Genomic DNA, 22,225 nt, shown 5'->3' on the forward strand with positions numbered 1-22,225 from the left:
ATACAAAGTGAAGAAAAAGCACAAACACTGGTAGAAAAGCAAAAAGGTTCAATATATCCTGGGGTGAGATTAAAAAAAATCCTTAATATTCATTGAGAAAACTATTAATTCAATGAGATAGGAGGTCAATAAATAATGATGGGACTTTAAAGAAGAGCAATGAGATCATTTTACTCGGGAAAATAGAGAATATAAAACAAAGAATATAATGTTTCCTAGAAGTGGGCAAAAATAAATGCCAAAGATTGTTCCCAAGAAAGAAATGCCTTCCTTCCTATCCCCCAAATTTACCCCCATTACACACACATATAAAAAAACCTTTCTTCTTTCCTTAACAATTCAGTTTTATATGTAGTCTCTTCTGTGGATAAGGTCAGTTACATTGAAAAAGAAGCAATCTATTGATCTTTCATTCTCAGATTCTGGAAGAAAACACATGGACTCAACCAAAATTGTAATATGCAGGATTTAGAAGTCTTTGATTACTAATAACATAACACTTTTTTTTTTTTTTTTAGATAGGAGATGTACTCTTCACAAACAGACTCAGATTATAATACTTACAGAAAACAAGCTGCACATATACACTATAAAATTTTTTTCTCCTAAATCCGGTGCTGTTTCTCTTAAACTGTTAGGGAAGAAGCAGTATTTCACTTTATTTTGGTTCTCAATACGATCACCATGAAACAACAGGAAATTTAGTTTTTCCTAGGTATGTGTCGATAATTATTACAAAACACAAAACAAAAATAGAAAAGACAAAATATTCACCTTTTATCTTTTCCCAGCTCTAAATGTCTAAATGTTCAGGGAAATCTGGCAGTACGTCCACCCCCTTCTTTTTTTTCACAAGAATTTCCTACTGCAATCAGAATATTTAGAAAGAGTAAGGAGAGTTAGATGTTTCCACATGAGACTTTAATAATTCTGTACATATCACATAGCCTTGGTACTTCATAGCTCATTATCATTTTAAATTTACAAATCAGTATATGAAAGCACAAGGTTTAGAAACAACTCTTCCTGCCCAGTGGTTAAGTTATTAATGCCAGGATCAGAACTTATAATTGCTGACACATGTGCTCTTGCAACTAAAGATCATTCTCATAACATAAAGCGAAGTGCCTAGCAAGTAGAACGTGTCAATTACCGAATGTTCCATTTATTCCACATAATTTTCAGAACCAAGGAGCTTCAATCTTATAAATAACCATATTAAGCCTTATTGCATACAGTAATATGAGTATAGATCAAGATATAATTGATCAAAACTAGTACTTAATATGAATTAATAAATATATATACATATAGGCCAATCAGTTCCACAAAGTGAAATATATTTCAATCAAAAAGTCAGCAAATAGGAGGTCAACATACTTAAAAATGTGAACTACAGCTTTAAAAAGTTTTCACTAACATGCTCTAATTCTGAAGGCTACACGGGCCATGGTCAGACTGCTACATGTGCTAGCATGTCTACTTTCGAGAAATAAAAACATCCATTGTCTGCAGATTGAATTAGGAAAATTGGATATCCAGTTCTCCTAACAGCACTAGCTGTGGTTTTAATTCTGATGTCTTTAACATTCATGTGTCTGGGAGATTCTGTAAGATCTGTCTCAAGGAAGCACAGGCGACCATGTGGGCATCTGAAGGAAGATTAGCAAGTGACTGAATCAGCTTCTTGACTATTGTCTTCAAACACTGGTGGGCAGCATTCAAGTCTCTGTCAAACTGCTGTCCTTCGATTTGTAGAGCCAAATGGCTGCAGATGTTCCTAAACTCAACACTATCCTGAAATGAACAGCAAACAGGCAGGAAATTAGACAGGTGATAGGAACATGTGCTGTGTGCTTCACTTACCCAGCTTCCAGATTTTTCTCAGAGAACTACCCTCCTCCCTCCTCGGCCTGTGTGGTTTGACCAAAGCTGACCCCCTTCACAGGACTCTAGGGTCCAGTTCCAACACAGCGTATCACCCCTGACTGTGTGGACTGGCCAGGATGGACAAGTGACCAAAGCCATTGGCCACAATCCCACATCTACTAGACTGGGAAAGGGAAACCCTCTGAGTGGGCTGTTGGAAATATCTTGCCACCATATAGAGGGAGTCCAAATCCAATCAGGATGAAGCCAATCCAGAAGAAATCAGAACCAAGACCTCTGATCACCTTTCCTGAACATGGGAACCTAGCTATACTTGAATAATAAACCCCAAGATTTTAAAGGATAAATTCTTTTGACTTAAAAATCATATTTTTACTTAAATTTACTTTACTTCAATCTTTTTTTTTTTACTTGAGCCAATTGGAATTGTTTCTGTTCCTAAGAAAGCTGTGACAAATGTACAAATAGCCTCTGCTCCCATTATTCCACTCACTATGTTTAAGATTCCAATACAGAGTTTGATATTTAATAGACATGGCCCCTTAGAAACTCCCAGTGCAATTTTAGAAAGAATGGTTCCCAGGTAGTTTTTTAACATGAAGTAATTCAATAGAGTTTTTAGAATGGTTCAGTTTCTAAAATCCATTGCAAATAAAGGTCCACTGTAAGTATTCCATGTTAGAGAAAAGGTTGACTGTAAGAACTCTTTTAAGCCAGGTATGGGGGGTGCACACCTGTAATCCCAGCAGCTTGGGAGGCTGAGGTAGGAGAATTGTGAGTTCAAAGCCAGCCTCAGCAACTTAACTAAGCCCTAAGCAACTTATGAGACCCTGTTAAAAAAAAAAAAAAAAAAGAAAAGAAAAGAAAAGAAAAAGAAAAGAAAGAAAAACCTCTTTTAAACATAGAGAAATGGATTCCTGCAGACTTCCAGACTTCCACTTCTGGCAACTTGGCACATTTAGTTAGCTTCCTAAAGCCCCTTGCTTATGAATTCCTAAAATTCTAAATAAAATAGAGCAAACATCCTTCAACACATGAGTTTTGAGGGACATTCTAAATCCAAACTGTAACAATTCTCAAGCATACATGGAATATTTATGAAATCTGACTATATCGTGTCACAAAGCAGATCTCAATAAATATCAGAAAGTCTATATGACACAAACTGCAGTGTGAGAGTAAATGAAAAATCAATAACATGGCTAACTTTCTCAAAACAGGAATGCCTTAAAAACACCACTTCTGAATAATTCATCTGTTTGTGGAAAAAATAATTGAAATTTAAGAATAATTTATACTGAACTTTTATGGAAATATTATATCAAAATTCATGGAATGTAGAAAAATATGTAGACTCAAATGCTTATGTAAGTTAAAAGGAATCAGTGTAACCCACAAATTAAGAATTAAACTCAATAGCTTAGGAAAAGAAAATAGATAATCCAAAAGAAAATGAAAAGAAGACCTAAAGGCTGAACCAAAGTTTGATGAGGGACCAGGGTGTTCTTGATTTTCTTTTTAGGAGAAACTATTGTATCCCCTAAGAAAAACCTTGTTACCTGGAAGAGAAGGACCTGAGATTCTGGCAAAGAGGTTACTGGACAACAGTCCCCCAAGAAATCATGTCTGCTTATTTCAATTCAGCAAACAATGGCAGCAGGACAGTCCTGCAAGCGAGGCCTGGGCTAGAAGGATAAGCATGCTGTCGTCCTCCTACTCAAGCACTCCCAGGCTAATGTAAAGCATTCTTGCTTCCCTATCTTTATGCTTTGCTCGTGTCTGTTCAGAAAGGGTCAAGAGGTTCCTTAGATATCTGTCCATATCTTACAGGGGAACCTGCATTGCTGAAGCATATTGCTTGGAAATGGGAAAATGGGAAAAATCACTCTGGACTATTTCCCCAAAATCCACATCAAGAGAAACTGTCCACTGGCTTTATAGAACTAATCCAACTCTAAGTACAAAGTGGAAGGATCAAAGAAAACATGCAAAGGGAAATTCAAAATAGAAGGAACCGCCGAAATGTGTGCTGACGTGTGCCCATTAGCCAGCCTGCAAAGGCACTCATCACCTGATGAAGATTAAAATGCCTTTAAAAATATCGTTTTGGGCTGAAAACCTGAAGTCAATTTCACATTTACTGTAATGAATCAAAGGAGGCATCGTTTGGGGAAATTGCATGTATAATAAAATTCGACTTCTGGGCTGAACTGGTCCCTAAGGCCCTGGGCAAACTTCAGATCTCTGGCGAGCTTTGCAAAGTCTCTTTATTTTACTATTCTAGTACAGTATTTCCTTTTAATTCTTTCTCAAATATATTAACAGTCAAAGAAAACAAATTAATAGGAATAGACTTTCCATGGGACTCTTAAGCCAGGGGAGGGAAAAATAAAACAGGTGATTGCTTCTCTTCCTTTCTAGACAGTCTAAAGGCCAACTATGAATCCAATAATCATTACTTCCAAACGACATCTGCTACTTCTGCTGCAGAAGGTGGGGGTCACAAGCCACAGCGTTAAGGCAACAGCCCATTAAATGATTCAAGGGCTTTCAATAGAAACTCACATGATCGATATTGGCTTTGATTTTACTTACAGTGCTTTCCGTTCAATGACAGAATATATCCTCCCTGCAGCTTTTATTTTATTCAGTAAATCCCAGATGCTCCCAGAAATGATGTCATATCCTACACAGCACTTTGAGAACTTTGCCAGAATTAGAACTATACGGTTGAGCAATCTAAAGTAGGTTTTGGGATTTCTAAAGACTAGTGTAATTTTAGACTCTGGATATGAAGTATATTGATTGCTATGGTGGTCCAAATTGATGGCTAACATTTACCTTTTAAAGTGAGTTGAGATTCCTTCCCATGATTCAAGTGATCTACTGGGATAATGACCTCAAGGCCTGTTTAACTCAGTGAATTTGTTAAGTTTATTCCACACGTATTGCAAGCCTCTGCGTGACTTACTATGCTGAATGAAAGGCAATACGACATGGAACCTGCTCTCCAGTGAGCTTATTACCCAGTAAAGGGGATGAGACACAGAGATCACTTATCTAAACATCCAAAGAAATATGAGGGCCATGGTAAAATCACAAAAATCCAATCCTACGCAAGGTGTCTAAGCACAACACAAGGTTCCTACAAAGCTCATCCCGATGTATGAATCCTTCCAATAATGTGTCCAGTAAGCATTTGGATACAGATTGCTTACGAGGCAATCCATTAAAGGAGGTAGCTCTACTTCTTTTCTCAGGAATGTACTCCCTTGATAACAGCACTAATCCATTCTTTTTTTTTTTTTTTTTTCTTTTTTTGCAGTGCTGGGGATCGAACCCAGGGACTTGTGCTTGCAACAAGCACTCTACCAACTGAGCTATCTCCCCAGCCCAGCTCTACTTCTTAAAATCTCTTTTTTTCTGTTGTGCAGTGCTTCAGATTACAGCTCTAGTTTTCAAAATATTTCTCTCTAAATTTTAGCTTAAACCTGACCTGTGGTAAGCAGAATAATGGCCTCCCAAAGATAACCACGTCCTAATTCCCAGAATCCGGATATGTTAACCTAAATGGCAGAAGGGCTTCGCAGATGTGAGTTAGCATGGGCAGCTCTCAGAGCACTCATAAAGATACCAGGGGTGCAGAGAGAGTCCATTCTTACATGAATCATGCACCTGCTGCCAGTGACCTGATCCTGCCTCATTGACAGGTCATCCTTAGACAGGTCATTTTATCTATGAGAAACTCAGTTTTCTCATCTGTAAAATGGAACTGATAACAGCTACACATGGTAAGGCTGCAAAGGTCAAATTGGCTCATGGATACGAAAACTCTATTTGTAATGTACTTCATCAGTCTCAGATTACAAATAAAGATGCTGGAAGGTCAGTAAGGAAGAGTCCAAAGAGAAGAGAAGAGAAGAGAAGAGAAGAGAAGAGAAGAGAAGAGAAGAGAAGAGAGAGGCAGGAAGGGAGAAAAGAAAGGAAAGGAAAGGAAAAGAAAAGAAAAAGAACAAAAGAACACTGGAGAAATGTAGAATCTAATTGGTGAAATGAAATCTATTTGAACCTGTTCAGTAGTGATGTCACACAGAGTTCAGGGAATGGTTGAAGTCCCAGTGTGTTACCTTTGACCCTTGCAGAAGGGAACGGAGGCTTGGAAGAGACATCAGAGAAGTAGCAAGGGGAAGATGTTACAAGATACACGAGGCTCCTTATACACCTTGTCTCACTCAGTGCTCACGATAATCCATGAAGAATGCAAAGAAATGTGGCTTAGGGAGAGTAAATGAAGGCCTTAAATTGCACCAAAGTGAGAAGCAGGGCTGGAATTAATCTCTCTTCAGAACTCAGCTGTTAATCAAAGACACGCTCCCCTCCATAGCACCCCAGCACCACCCACATCACAAACTGGGTGCTGCGTGCAGTAATGAAGCTGTCACTTCGGGGGAGTGGGACTCCGTGGAAGCAAGTACAGGCAGTGGGCGAGCTTTGGGAATGGAGCAAGAATGCCTGCAAGTGAATCATTTCATGTTTCTTCCTTGACCATCTTCATGGTATTTTTCTTAAGGTCCACTGAGCATTACAAAGCTTAAATTGGCAATGACTGCATCCAAACTGAAGACTGGCCTGCTGGCCTACCCCTCAGCCCTGCAGCATACTTGAGAAGGCTTGGCTATTGGAAAGCTGTTCATGGTATGGAACCTTCTATGCCCAACATAAAGTCAAGCCCCTCGATGATCAGAGACCTCCCAGCTCGAGCTCTCCTTTCCTCTGCTCTATTCTTTCCTACTTATGCAAAGGTCTCTTAGGAAAACCACTACCACTATGCTTTTCTGCCTTACACATTGTACTTATTTGTTTGGTTGTTTTTTTTTTTTTTTTTTTTTTTTTTTTTTTTTTTTTTTTTTTGCTGTGCTAGGGATCGAACCCAGGGCCTTGTGCTTGCAAGGCAAGCACTTTACCAACTGAGCTATCTCCCCAGCCCCATTGTGCTTATTGGGAATGCATGTGTCTGGAATCCCAGAACAACATAAAAAAAAAAAGAAAAAGAAAGAAAGAAACTTAAAAGAACGTTGAAGTATGTTCCTTGCACCTGCAAAGTCCAAGAGAGGGAGGAGAACTTAAGTCTTTTTTGTTGTTGTTGTTTGCTTCTTACTAAAATAAACATTCCCATTGGAACTGAAGGCTTCAAGACAAAAGGGATCTGGCAGCAGGAGTTAGTTTCAAAGCTTGTTTTCTGAAAGCAACACCAATGGGTCATAAAGTAAAAAATCTGGTATGACTTTACAGGCTCTATAATACAAAAAATGTTTGAACAATCCACAGGTTGTTTTTATCCTCCACCTACCCCATGTCACCTTCAGAATCGCTTCTAGATTTGCCTAAACTATAAATCAGTTCCTGCTCACTTAGCCACTGATTGGTTTTAAAGTTCCCTCTTAAAAAAAAAAAAAAAAAAAAGTCACATCTCAAGCTATATTCTCTTATGATGGGCTCATTAGCTTGTTTCTTCTACATTTCCTGGCTCTCAGGGTCTCTCTAAAAGCCTCTACAGAGAGGCAGGGAAAGAGAGGAATAAAGAGAACAAGAGGGAGATAGAGGAGGGGAGAAAGGAAAGGGAAGGTGGGAGGAGCCGGGAGGGAGGAGAGAGGAAGCTTTTCCTCAGTTTTCTGGGACCTGACCTTAATAAACCTGTGCCTGGCCAGCAGACTGCTCTCCACCACAGCAGCCCAGTGTGGAGCCAGACAAAGGAAGAGAAACCTCTTCCCCAGATCTGCTGGAATCCTCCACACTGGTTGTATATGTAAAATGGGAATGGTGTTTCTTTGTTTTAGGGGGAGGTTATGAAAAGCATACTATCATGAACTAGGAATTGCCCCAGTTTCATCTGGTCCATCAACATCTGGCTTTGAACTACAATTCACAGGGCCCAGAACTGTCACCAGTTGCCTGAACCCAAGGTCAGTCTCAAATAGATATGTAACCATGTATTAATAAAACACCCAATGAAGAACCAAGGTATTTGCCAGTCACCATAAAAAGTCTATCGTCCACAGGAAATTAAACATTTTTACTTGTGGTAGACTTGGTGTAAATGCTCACAAGTCATTGAGGTTCCTTGGGCATTTGCTTTGGGTACGATGCCTTTTTCAGTTGCAAAGTCCAGTGAAAAGCACTTTTGTAATGAGTACAAACACTTGATTCAGGGATGCTCACAAGGCAAACCCAAAGATTGTAAAATAAAACACGGCAGTTTCTATTGAGCGGTCCAACATAAGTGGATTTTTCTTAGGGCCTTTCTAAACTCTCCAGAATTTCATTTTAGAAGCTTTCACTTCATGATTTTCATGTCATTCACATTACAGGACATTGAAAAGCTATAAATAGGTTACTTCTAGAGCAGTCACCATATCCCTGGGGATGGGGGGACCAGCAACAGAAATTCAGACTACTCATGGGCCATGAAGGCACAAATTTACCTCCAATAAGGAACAATTTCCCAGCTACAGCTAACAATAAGATAACCATGTGCATTTAATTCTTCAATGGTACATTAGTAATTTTTTGAAAACCCAATTCCCAAATTTCAGAAACTGACTTCACTAACTAATATCAATGGGGGGAAAAGCACTTGTCCCCAATGACTTCCTCTGAATAACCCAATATTCACACTTGCAATTTGCACAGAGCATTATCAATGCCTGGGAAGCCAAAGCCAACAGTTTTATGACTGCTGCTCTTGCTCCATAGAATGAGGAAACCAGAATGGACTACTGAACGTGACAGAATGATTGGTACCCAAAAGCTACCTGAAGCAGGTGAGCTCCCAGGCAAGTTTAATCTGTGATGGTAAGAAAGTTCTTCTGCCTGAGCAAGTTAGCATTTGCCATAATTTCCATGCAACTTGCTTCTGAGTGGAATTCTTAGAAACTAAAACTGTTTTTAATTCTCAAAGGAAGACAGACAAAACTCAATCAGAGTAACTTCATAATTGGCTTGGTCCCTATGTGAATTGGTCATTTTCAACAGTTCAAAAATCCTAAATGGGCTTTCTTCTGGTGTCCTGCACACTTCTTGCTCTCTTTGGGTGGCAAATGCTTAACACATGCTTGTTAGTAGTTTGATAATGATTTCTTGAGTTTCCCTGGTACTTTTTGTCACCATATAAGGTGGCCTTCACAGAAGGAGGTATATAGATTATCCAGTGTTATGGACTGAATTGTGCCCTTCCAAAACTAACATATGAAGCCTTAACCCCAATATTTGGAGACAGGGCCTTGAGGGTGGTAATTAAGGAGAAAAGAGAGTAAGGGTGGGGCCTTAATATCCTGTAAGAACAGACACCAGAGGTCACTCAATAAGGAAAGGCCATGAGGACAGTGAGAAGGTGGCTCTCTGCATGCCAGGAAAGAAGCCCTTGTTAGCAATCAATTTTGTGGCACTTTGATCTTGAACTTCCAACCTCCAGAACAGTGAGAAAATAAATATCTGTCGTTGAAGCCACTTGGTCTGTGGTATTTTGTTACAGCAGCTGAGCTGCCTAATACACCCAGTCTATAATGTGTCAGTCATGGCGTGAGCAATGTGCACAAATTATTTTGGTACGATGTTCATACACCCTGTGAGTTGGCCTGTGATATAGTAGGATGAATCAGATGAAACTCATCATTTCCTAGCTGCAGGGTTTTAAGCAAAGTTTTCAATTTCTCTGAGCCCTGTTTCTACCTGTAATAAATATTTGCTAAGCTAGTTAACTCTATTTTCTTCACCAAATTGAACAAGACCCAGGACAGCTAAGCATTTTTTATTTGCCAAAAGAAACTCATTTTTTGCATGTGTATGATAATTTCTAAATGGTCAAAAGGAATATTAAGTGCTGTTTTTTTAATTAAAGAGCATCATGCTATAAAAAGTTTATTACTATTGTGGTGTGGATATCTCTGCCTTCACACCTGAAAATTCCACTTCCTCAACCCAAGGGTGGTTTGCTCAGTGGGTCACTCAACCATGACACACAAAGTCAGTCACTGACATGGGACTAAGGCTAACCTCTATACACTGGAAACTTCCTGGAAGTCTCTCTGGTCATTCTAACTCATTTTATCAACAACCCCAGAAAAGGAAACAAAGAGTGTATGAATCAGATTCATGAATATCAAGAATGGAACTCAAAGAATAAGAAGAAAAATTTATGAAGTGTCAACCTATTAAATAGCAATAATGATGATAATCACTTAAATATATGGGGACTTACTGCAGGAAATCAATAAGACTTTATGTGCATTTTCTCATGATCCTTTAGGTAAGATACAACTATTTCCACTTTACAGATGAGAAAATTGAGGACTGGGAAGCCTAAGTAATTTTCCCAGGGGCCTAAGGCAGGAAGAAGCTGAGTAGTTTGAAATGCACCACGGAACTAGATCATTATGCTTTGCTGTCTCCTTTGAAAGGTACTGGTGGCGTCAGGCCCTTATGCTCCAGTTCAACTGGGTCTTCCTCTTTTCCTCTGTGACAGTACCACCAACCTGATGTCAGAAAGGCTTCCACACACTTCTAAATCATACACCAGTGTTATTTCCATAAACAGAATGCCTCTCCTGTTGAAGAAAAACAATCTGCATGTCCTTAAGGCATAACCAGCTCCCTGGAAAGACAGACTGCTCTCTTCTCAAGTCTAAGTGCTGCGTAATCATTAATCCATGGACCAAACGGAAATATTGCCTTTTCTCCAAACAGCAAACCAAGCAAAATTCCTTGATGCTGGCTACTCCCTGCTCTCTCCCTCTGAAAGCTCTGAAATGGAGCATTCCCCTGCAGGTGAACAGCAGGCTCCAGTAGTAGAGTGTTGCAAGATCTCTGTTTCTAATAAGCACTCTAGACACTTCTAGAAAGTGGTAGTAGCACATCCAGAAATCTGCAAAGTTTGCTAAGGGACAGAAAAGAGGACTGTGACTCAGGAGATGAATAGGTGGAAAGCTTGGGGCTTGTTTCTGGATTGAGAGGAACTGGCAGAAAGGAGGTCATAGAAAATGCAGGAGCCCACACCCACCACACACCTTATCCAAGGTTATATTTTCCCCAGTTTCAATTACCTGCAGTCAACCATGGTCCAAAAATATTAAATGGAAAATTCCAGAAATAATTCATAAATTTTAAATTGTGTGTGGTTCTGAGTAGTGTGCTGAAATCTTACACTGACCCCCTCCATCCCACCCAGTGCGTGAATCATCCCTTTGTCCAGTGACCCTCACCATACACACTACCCACCCATTAGTCGCTTGGTAGCCATCTTGTTTATCAGGTTGACTGGCATGGCATGGCATGGCTTGTGCTCAGTAACCCTTACACAGTGGCCTAATGCAGTCACAGTGCCTACCTCAATCCCTCATCTCATCACTAAGCACCATGTCATTTCGCATTCTCTCCAGAAGATGAGTACAGTACAATGAAGTATTTTGAGAAAAAGACCACATTCACGTACCTTTTATTACAGAATATAGTTATGATTATTCTATTTTAGTTGCTAAATCTCTTACTATGCCTAATTTATGTGACGGGCTGACAGATCTGGCTCCATGAGAATGTTATAGGCCAGACTCTAAGGGAAATGATTAAACAGACTCCATTTTGCTCTGAGACTCCATGTTATGTAGGAAATAAGTTTCTCCCATGGGAACACCCCACCTCTGTGCCCATCATCAGTTACTTAGCGTGACATGTTTAATAATATACAATGGCAGCTCCTATGTAGTAATCAATGTACCATGTAAACGGTAATTGTGTGGATGTTAGCAACCATTCTTTAGTTTGTACCTAGGTAAGGGTCAGTTTGACCCACTTCCCCCTCTGCCGATGATCTCATGATGTTAGTTTGTAATTTTGAATCATAGCAACAGACACTTATGATTGATGTGATTTTTGGTATAAGAACCCCTACAACCCTGTGGTCGGGGCTGTTCTCCCAATAGCCATTTTTTTGGGCATTGTGTGAGACAGTCAGCGGGCCAGCTTAATAAAGACTCTCATATTTGGACTTCTCAGTGGTGATCGGTCTGTTCTTAAGTTGGGCCCCATAACATTTATAAATTAAACTTGATCAGATGTCTGTATGCATAGGACAAAACACGGTATGTATAGTGTTCAGCACTAGACTAGGCTCTAGACATCCTAGGGATGGCAGAGCAGAGATTGCTGTATAAAGAGGGAGGAAAATGTCAGGGGACAGACATGTGAAAGACTTGTTCCAGAGCTTAAAAGGAAGAGTTCACGTGGGGGAGGGGGAGAACACAGCATTTATTTATTTATTAGAAAAAAATAAAAATGAGTATAAATGCAACTGTTTAGAGAGACAGGAAGACCTATGTGTCCAGTGGTTTCAATTTTCTCAGAAAATTAAGTGAGAGACCAAGGTTTGAATGAAGAAAGCCTGAGGAGAGTAGACAACATTTAGGACCAAAAGTCAATTAGAAAGGGCTAAAAGGATTACCAAATAGAAATGGCTGCCGTGTTCAGCTAAATAGCATCCTTTCAGCCCTAATGGTAATTAGGGAACTGCCTCAGGGCAGAGGGTGCAAGGTTTACTCCATCACCACTGAGTTGGGTCAGGCCCTCAGATAATTGTCTCTGCCCTGACTCACACTAAAACCTAGCCTTCTGTGACTTACCGAGGCTCCTGTAATTTATCTACCCTTGGTTGCAAGACAATCCATGTTATGGAGGCCGCAACTGAACCCCTCTTAAGTCTCTATCATCATTCTTTTTCTTTCACTTTTTTCCCCCTTTTTCCTTCTACCATATTGAACTAATTGCAGTCTTCCCAGAGCCCCAGGCCCTTTCAATGCTTGGATCTTGGATCACACAGTTCCCCTTCCGTTTTTTCCCCTTTAACGTCTAGAGAGCAAACACTCGTTTTTTTTAAAAAGTTGCCTCCTCTAAGAAGCCTTCCAGGATCACCTTTGGCAGAAACTGATTACTGAGTCTCTCCTTTTGCCCACCTATCTATGCCCTGCATAAGCTCCTAATATCCCATGCCACTTCAGATTTCATCAGTCCTATGATGCACATTTTTTCATATCTTAAAAATCCATGAAATTTGGGTGTAAATGCAGCTTAATTTTCTAAGGTGGGTGTAGAAGTGCTCCTCATCTGGAGGTGATCTTGGCTTCCTGACCCATCCTCACCCCCGTTTGGCAGAGTCTGGAGACATTTTGGTTGTATAAACCTTGGGTGGGGGTGTACTGCTGACATCCAGGGGGCAGAGGTCAGGAATACTGCTAGATATTCTACATTTTTTGTTGGGAAAGCCCCAACAAAAATTACCCAGCCCAATATGTCAGTTGTACTGAAACTGAGAAACCCTGGTGTAGAGAAACAATATTTATTTGGTAAGTAATATGCTTTATTATGTGTGATTTGAAGCATATCTTTTACAGCGTATAGTGCAACTTAATATGTAGTAATTTTCTTTTTCCAAATCTTGGCTTGTAGAGCAAGAATAGCAACTCTGGAGGAGTGCTCCAAGCCATCCTCCACATCCCTCCCCTACTTCCTTTCTAAATTCCCAAGGGAATGAATACAGCAATGCTCCTGGGCAAACCTTGAAAGCCAGAAGGGCTCCAAGAGATTTGTGACCCTAAACCAATTAGGTTAGTTAATGATAAGGCCAGGACTGGAACCCAGGCCCCCTGTTCCCACCACCCCTCTCAGCTCTGTTCCCTGGCTAACTCAGCACCTGAAGAGGAAACTGTGTCCCTCATATAAGAGCTGGGTGACTTAGCAGGAGTTCCTCTTGGTATTCACGCTTCAACACCTGGAACCCACCCAGCACTCATCCACTTTATGAGAATTTAGGTTGACTCTGTAAGGCCCCTGAGCTCTGTGGGGAATTGGATTGATGCAAAAATAATTGTGATTCATGAGTGTGAAGGAACTTTAAATAAATGTAGATGATTTCGTCATATAAAAAGCAGAGGGAACTAAAGTGTATTTAAGCCTCTGAAGGAAGAGTTATTAGTTTGGAAGCGGGTGGAGGGAGCTGTCCTCCACCCCTAGAAGCTGCACATGTGGCAAGGGCCTTAGGCTCCAGCAGGAAGCTGATTTATGTGACAGGAAGGAGCTCCAGAGAAAGGTTTCAGCAAGGCCACCCCCGCGTCCCTAGTCCGCAGTTAGGTGAGCTCCAGCTGGGTCTCGAGCTCCCTGCCCCAGCTGCCCAGTCCCCAGACTGTCACCTCTCTCCTCCCTCCTGTTTCCCCGGGAATGAGCCACAGTGGGCAGCTCGGCTTAGGCTCCCGCGCGGTCTCTCCGGACCCCAACCCGGCCGCGCAGCCCAGCCCTGCGCGCCAGAGGGGACTGCCCCGACTCACCTTCAGGTGGATGGGGAAGGATCGCTCTTGCTGGAGAGGCCCCAGCAGCGTCTGTTCTACGCTGACCAGCTCCGAGGTCGAGTCCACCACGCGAGCCAGCGCGCTGCGCATCGCCATCCGGGCCAGGGTGCAGGGCCCGCGGTCCCGGGGGAAGGGCAGCAGCTCCGCGCCCCCCTCGGCGCCTCGCACCCCTTCCACCTCGGGGGAGCTCGCCCGGGCCCGGGCCCCTCGATTTCTGGCACCTCCGCCCCCCTCCTCGCGCCCCGGCCCCGTTCTGGCTCTTACTGGGCCTGAGCGACGCGCTGGGGCTGCGGGCACGTGGTCCGGGTCACACGGGCCCCCGGGGGCGCCGGGACCGTCTCCCCAGCCCCACTCCTGCTGCAGCAACTGCAGAGTCTGCAGAGCCACCATTTGGTGGCTGATGGAGGCCACTAAGGGCGCAGGGCTAGCCATCGTCTCCGTGGCGGCTCCGCGCTCCGCGTGCAGGTGGAGCAGAAGCGAGAGAGGCGGGGGCGTCTGGGGTCGCCAGGGTCACATTGCTTAACCCGCGGCTCCTGAACCTCCGCGTCTCTCAGCGTGTGTGGTCAGCCGCGCCCCCCGCCCGCAGTTGGTGACCCGCTCTGGCCCCTGCATTCGCTTCAAGTCCGAATGGGCTTGTCCTGACCCAACGCTGCCTGAAGCGGTGCTCGGTGTGCACTTGAGTATCAGCCAAATGCTGAGCGCTGGTCCTCCCTCCTCTCCAGGGCTTTGATGGGGAAACGTGCTGCTTTGTGCTGGTGCATCTATCAGCAGAGATACCCCGCCCCCTTCTCCTTTGTAGCATGCCTGCCAATGACCACTTACGCCCAGGGAAGGGGTGTAAAAAACCCACCCAGAAGCCAAAATGTGAAAAGACCCAGCAAAACTCAAAAAAGGAAGCCTGTGTCTGGTTCTGCCCCGCCTCCCTCCAGCCCTAGCGGCGATTTCAGGAACTCCTTAGAATATCCTTCAAGGCCTCGTGTACCCCCAAACAGAAGGTGGACTTACATATCCCAAAGTCCTGCCCTTAGCTTTGCTCCCTTGCCCCGTGGGCACCGACAACCTGACGACCAAAGTGGCATTCTGGCGCACAGGTGGGTCCTGCTCCCAAAGCCCAGGCCTGATACTGGCCAGATGAGGCACCTCAATGGTTTTCTGTCAAATTCCCGAAGGACTCAGGCAGCAAGATTGAAGCTAAATCCTTTTATGAGCCGTGAACCCAGGGACAGCTGTACAAATAGTTGCTGTTTTTAATTAAACCTAATGTGGCTACTTTCTTAATTTAGGGAAGAGGACTGGCAATTTTATGCTTTGACAGATTGGAAAGCACCGGTGTATGACTGCACTTTGGAAAAAGAAGACATGTAAGGGAAACAGAAGGGAGAATTGTACCAGGTCAGCATCATTTCTGCTGTCTTCCCTCAAGGAAAACCATGGCCCAGGAGAAGGGGCAACTAAAGGAGTGGGCTCTGGCAGACCAGAGGTTGGGGTTTCATTCTTCCTGAGTCCTGTTGGATCAACACCTCTGAATGGAAAAGCCACCCTGCTGGGTCTGTTAGTCCAGAAGGGTGATCCTAAGAGAAATGGGGTGGGGTAAGGGGGGTGGGTCTTTAAGGGGTCTTTAACTCTGAATTAGCATGACCCCATATAATCCTCCCCACCCTCCAGCAAAGGTTCTTTCTCATTCACAATGTTTTCCTCGCCTATGAAAACAAATCCGAATGCCAAGGTAAAGAAAACCTTTCTTAAACAAAAACGACTATGTTCACACTAATTATAACTAAGTAGAAATGCATGTCTGTGCATTTCAGGAAGGAAATTACTTTGGAGGGAAGTAAATACTTTAATGTTGATTAGATGCTCTTGCCATGAAGTTACTTAAGTACATAACAAAAAATACAGAAAATCTTCCTTATTTATTTTTTGAATCCTCAAATGTTGAAGTACATAGGGTTCAGCGGAGACTAACTAGGACTAGCACAAACTAACCCCAAATTTTCACTGAGCTTGTCAGATCTCCAGGGCTGTTCCTCTTTTCCAACACACAGGAAATCCAGTTTCATGGGCTAACCCTTCTACTATCAAATGGCTGACTGCAAAACTTTCTTGACAGATGAAATTCTAGCCAAGGGCAACATTGAAATCACTAGACAGAGCCTGACCTGAGGCCCTTTCTTCTACATATCATGCTGATTCTGAAAGTCAAGACCAACTGAACTTCAGGGAGTATGAGAGATGGAGGCCAGAAATCCATGGGCTTTAGGGATAGGACTTGTTGCTTAAATAGCAGCATGGTTGTTCTCGCGTCCTTAGGAAGCACTGGATCGTCCAGCAATTCAATACTTTGTCTATCTTGGCCATGGGTCATATTCTCCTTTGCTATGATCTCAAAATGGCTTATGGCACAAACCTAGAAATGTGAGACCCTAACTGAGAAAAGGAGAAATAGGCTATTGAGATGAGTCAGTAGCACAGCAAGTCTGACTTTGGTCTAAACACCTTCAAAGTTACATATGCTGGCTATCAGAGCAAGTAATAAATTATACATTTCCTTCCCACTGTGCCCACAATTTGAGGCCACTGTGCAATCGAAGTCTCATTCAAAAGACAAAGTACAAGGCATCTGATGGTTTTGCTTCACAGCATCTCTATCACTGTTTTATGGAAATCACATCCTCACTTCCCAGTGGAGGTTCCATCCATGAGGTCAGAGGGGATGAACCCATCCCACTGCCTATAAATGAGCCCACACTGGAGAGAGAAAATTCAATAGGTCTGCAAGGAGAAACCAGTCTCCTTATGGCACATTGGAGTCCCACATTAAACCGCACAAGAAGACAACGCCACCTCTCCACCTCTGAGCTTTTCAGATATACAAGTCAGTGGAGTTTCCTTCAGCTTGCCCCCAGCCAACTTTGGGTTGGTTTTACTGCCTCTTATACCTGATGCAAATGTCAAGACAGATCATAAAACAAAGAACATGTGGCGAGACCCTATGACCCATGCCCTTCAGGCAAAACACTGCTAACTGCCCCCTCTAATGAACAGCTTCCAGAAACCTTCTGCCGTTCACCCCACACCTTTCTATGATTTGAATTGCAGGAAAAGCTCTTTGAACAACTCTGAGCATTCCCAAACAGCTGATGGGGGCATTTTAAAATGAGTACTGGAAACCTTCAGCCCCACCCCACCCCCATGCAGTGGGGGTTGTAAAAGAGAACAGGGTAGAGCACTCAGGAAAAGTGGGTTGTCCACCTGCTAATGAACAAGTTAGGGTGTTGTTAGATACACAAGTATTCTGAGGCCTGTCTCAGTGCAAAGGTTCTTTTCTCACATGAGCACAAGATGCAAGTTACTGGGTGGAATCATGGCAAAGCCGGGCACAGTGAGAACAGGAGGAGCTGGCAGACGGTACAATGTGTGGAGCCTTCCTCAAAGGACTTGGCAGAGCTCAGGTGCATTTGAGCCCTGCTTATATTCTTTGGCACTTCTCTCCAAAAAAGGATCCAAGAGAATTCCAGAAAGGGAGCTGTTAACCTTCAACGCACCCTGGTGAAGTTCATAGGTGGGGGCAAAACAAAATACGTCCAAAGAGACCAGAGAGTTATTATCCTTGAATAAAAATTATGATTGAGGAGAAACAGATGCTGAAAAGATATACCAAGATATGAAAAACGTACTGCAAAAGAGAAAACAATTGAACAAGAAAAAGGTGTGGACCCAAAGGGTGAAAAAAAAGCAGAAAAGATCAAATTCCATTTTTTTTTAACTTACAATTGTAATGTTTGAATATGCCAAGTCATAAAAATGCACATGAAGTTCTAACTTTGGCCTAAACAGTTGATTTTCAGAAAAAAAAAAAAATGCAATTCTGCCATGAAACTTCTGAATTGCCAAAAACAATTGTTTACTTAAGACAATGTGTTTTCGGGACACAGTATATGTGCTGCCTTCCCAGGCCCCATTAAGTTGGGAAGCTGGTGAAGAAAAATAGGGAAGGGGGAGGGAAAGAGAGGGGAAAAGGGAGGATAATAATGTGGAGTCCCACCTGCCTGTCAGGACAGATTCTGAGGTGCATTTGCCACAACACCTCCTTCACACAAAATGCAGTTCTTTCTGGACATGTAAATCTTTTTACTCGTTTATTTCAAAATTTATTTCCAGGAAGAATTCTTGCTGTCAGAAAAAAATGAGTTTTAAAGGAGTACATATGAAGTACATATAATTTTATTCTGATTATTGCAACTTTGGTCAATGATTATTTTTTAAGAGTAAGGGAATGGCCCTGGGTTTTCAGGTTGCTTAAGTATCATTTCAGGAGGACAGTCTGGCAAATGTAACCCCTGGAGACTATCCTTTCCCTTGAAGGGAAAAATTATAAAAGGCTGCTTGATTTCCTAAACTATTTTGATTGTTTGCACAGGTGTTCCTTCTAGTATTGAAAGGCAGGGATCATGATAAAAACCGGGGGAGGGGAAAATGTGGAAATGTTTTAATGATTTTTCTCAACTAGATTCCAGGAGCTTTAACCTCAGTGGAGGAGGTGGGGCATTGACCACATTTCTCATTTTCACACTCCAGGAGGTAGAATTTTAATATGACAGAAATTCTTCACCTGGGTTGACATATTTTTTAAAAAAAAATTTAAAAATCTTCCTTTTCCTTTCATCTTTCTCATTCCGACATACTTTTTTTTTTTTTTTTTTTTTTTTTTTTTTTTTTTTTTTTTTTTTTTTTGGTTCTGATTGGGCAGTACCAAATCAGGGCCACTCACCAACTGAGCCACATCCTCAGTCCTATTTTGTATTTTATTTAGAGACAGGGTCTCACTGAGTTGCTGAGCACTTCCCTGTTGCCGAGGCTGACTCTAACCTGCGATCCTCCTGTCTCAGCCTCCAGAGCCACTGGGATTACAGGCGTGCACCAACGCGCCTGGCATCTCTAAGGAAATTTTTACTCTTGTCCTGGGGGGCCTTTTCTGTCAGGCTTTCTGGTTGAACAGACATTGGGGTTTTATGCACCCTCATTTCTTCTCTCCTTTCTCTTTTTTCCAGAGCTCCCTTTCCTATGGTAATTATAATGAAAAAAGGGAGGGTGGGATTGGGGGACACATAGTTCTGTTGTGTAGCTTTGTCGATCGCTATGGGTGTGTTTCCACGAAGTCAGAACTTTATAGCGGAAGAATCTCCCAACTCTTAACCCTGAAGCACAGCCAGAGAACCAAACCAGCACTGAACACGGGGCTGGCGCTTTCCTACCTTGGCTCTCTGAGCTAGGAACACAGGAGAAGCCAACAGATCTGCTTATTTTATTTGTTTGGTCATTTTAATCACTTTTATTTCAAAATATTATTGAAAGTGAGTTGAAGAGTTGAAATAAGGTAAAAGATGCTTTAAAAATAAAGATTTGATAAACATGACTAAAATGACCCTTTTATTCACGTGGAGAAAAAAAGTAAAAAGATTTTTAGACTTATGTTTATATAAAATATTATATTACCTATTCCAGCATAAAGAATATGTCCTCTTAAAATCTCATCTGTTCTCTACTATTCACTGTTAATTAGCAAATAGAGACTTATAGATGCTGATCTGACCATAAAACACAAATGAGCTGTAGAAGTGATCAAATTTCAAGCTTCTGTTCAAAAAGTCATATGTAAATTTTATTTGGTCTGTACTTTCACCTGAAAATTGAAGCTATATTTAGAGGAACTTTCATGTCTCCATTCAAATATGTAAGCTTTCTCAGAAACTTAAATTGTAGATTATAAAGGATTGTTCCTAGATAGTGGTAGATAATTGTTAAAGAAACATTAAAGGAATTATTATTGTCCTACTTATTTTAGCTAAGAACGAAGTCTAATACTTTTCTTTTGGGGTACTGGGGATGGAACTCTGGGGCACTGGATCCCTGAGCCACATCCCCAGCCCTATTTTGTATTTTATTTAGAGACAGGGTCTCAGTGAGTTGCTTATCACCTCGCTTCTTCTGAGGCTGGCTTTGAACGCAAGATTCTCCTGCCTCAGCCTCCTGAGTTGCTGGGGATTACAGGAATGTGCCACTGTGCCCAGCCAAAATCTAATACCTTGTGTTCGTTTTCATATGGGATTCTATTTATCAGTGGCTTATTTTTTAAAGAATTTTGAGTAACTATTATTCCAATACCATGGTAAAATACAAAATATATATGATGGATAATAAATCTGCCTTGAAATCCTTTATTTTATTTAACACAATTTATACTGTCCTTCAAATTTCATCTTTTTGTTAGCTCCCTTACATTTCATGCTGGTATTTTCAAATTTAACCCTCTTAGGCAAAGCAATGTAGTATCGAAGCTGACAGGTTGGGTCTCTGTGGATATAGAAACATCTGCCTAGAAAATCCAAAAGGATCAGTTGAGTGACAATTTGAATGAGTGAATGCTTACTTAGATATATACAATCAATATTCAAAGTAATCAGCTTTTCCATATACCACAATAACCAATTAAAGTATCAGAAGGAAAAAAAACCAATTAATTCATAATAACAACTAATTTATAAAATAACTGTAAATCAACTAAGAAAGCATTTTCAAGATCTATGATTAAAAACTACATACATACATATGTATATAAATTACTAAAAGCTATAAAAGAAAACTAAATATACAGAAAAGGTACTCCCTCTCTGACAGAATAGTCAAATATTATAAAGGTATCAATTTTCTCTAAATTAATCTAGAAAGACAATGCAATTCCAATGAAACCTCAGGCTCATTCCAAACTTCATCCACAAAAGGAAACAACAAAATATCCTGGAAAATGTTTAAATGAGATTAGGAGGAACTTCCTTTTCTGTATATCGAAATGTACTATAAGCTCTAGTAATTTTGTGGAAATGGTACAAAAATAGATCAATAGAGCATATGTATGTATATAGAGCATACACATAAATATGATTTTATTTATGTCAGATCAGTGAAAAAATAGGGATGACAACTGGCTTTTGTCTTAGTCTGTTTGTGCTGCTGTAACAAAATACCAAACCGGGTAATTTACGAAGAACCTAAGTTTATTTCTGACAGTTCTGGAGGTCAGGAGTTCAAGGCCAAGGGCTGCTAAGTCTGGTGTCTGGAGAATGCTGTTCTCTCTGTTTCCAAGATTTCACCTAGTTGCTACATCCTCTGGAGGGGATGCATGCTGTGCCCTTACATTGCTGAAGGGAGAAGACAAAAAGGAATGAAATTCCTCAGTCAAACTGTTTTGTTAGGACACCAAATCATCTCCCCAAGGTCACACCACTTGATATTGTTGCTTTGATTGATTGTTTCAACATGAATTTTGGAGGGGGCAAAGCCATTTAAATCATAGCAACTTTCTATTTGGTGAACATAAAGTTAGATCTGTTCTTACTTCATGTGCAAGCATAAATAACAGATGGACCAAAGAGCAAATGTGAAATATCTAAACTATAAAAAAAATTGGGAGAAAATATTGTTGGATATATTTATAATCATTGAGTAAGGAAGCATTTCTGAACAAGATACAGTATTTAGAAATCATAAGGAAAAAAACTATAAAATGTTTTTACATAAAATATTTAAAATTTTATTGGATGGAAGATATCATAAGTAACATTAAAAACAAGTGATAATCTGGAAAAAACTTTTGTATCACAAAGCAGGTAAAGAATGAATGCGTACATATTCAATGATCAACCACACATTTTTAAAATGACATGGACTTTGATTGAATGTAGGCAAAAAATATAGAGAGAGGAAATTAAAGGTTCAACAAGCTTAAAAAGATGCTTAACCTCTGCTTTAGTAAGCTATTTCACTGCTGTGAATGAACGACCCGACCAGCACAACTGTAAAGGAGGACAGGTTTATTTGAGGACTCAGGGCTTCAGAGGTCTTAATCCATAGAAGCCAGCTCCATTCCTCAGGGCTCGAGGAGAGGC

At 41.3% G+C, this 22,225-nt stretch overlaps 1 protein-coding gene across 1 annotated transcript; it reads right to left on the bottom strand.

Annotated features, from left to right (window-relative positions):
- Positions 1-701: 701 nt before the first annotated feature.
- DLEU7 (deleted in lymphocytic leukemia 7) lies at positions 702-14,985 on the bottom strand. The gene is made up of 2 exons (XM_079136580.1): positions 14,259-14,985; positions 702-1,797 (listed from the first exon to the last, which is right to left on the bottom strand). Exons 1-2 carry the CDS (start codon positions 14,709-14,711, stop codon positions 1,591-1,593), a joined length of 660 nt encoding a protein of 219 aa, XP_078992706.1. The 5' UTR covers positions 14,712-14,985; the 3' UTR covers positions 702-1,590.
- Between the last annotated feature and the right edge of the window lie 7,240 nt (positions 14,986-22,225).

This window comes from Sciurus vulgaris (genome assembly GCF_902686455.1).
Source record: "Sciurus vulgaris genome assembly, chromosome: 4".
Classification (NCBI taxonomy): Eukaryota; Metazoa; Chordata; class Mammalia; order Rodentia; family Sciuridae; genus Sciurus; species Sciurus vulgaris.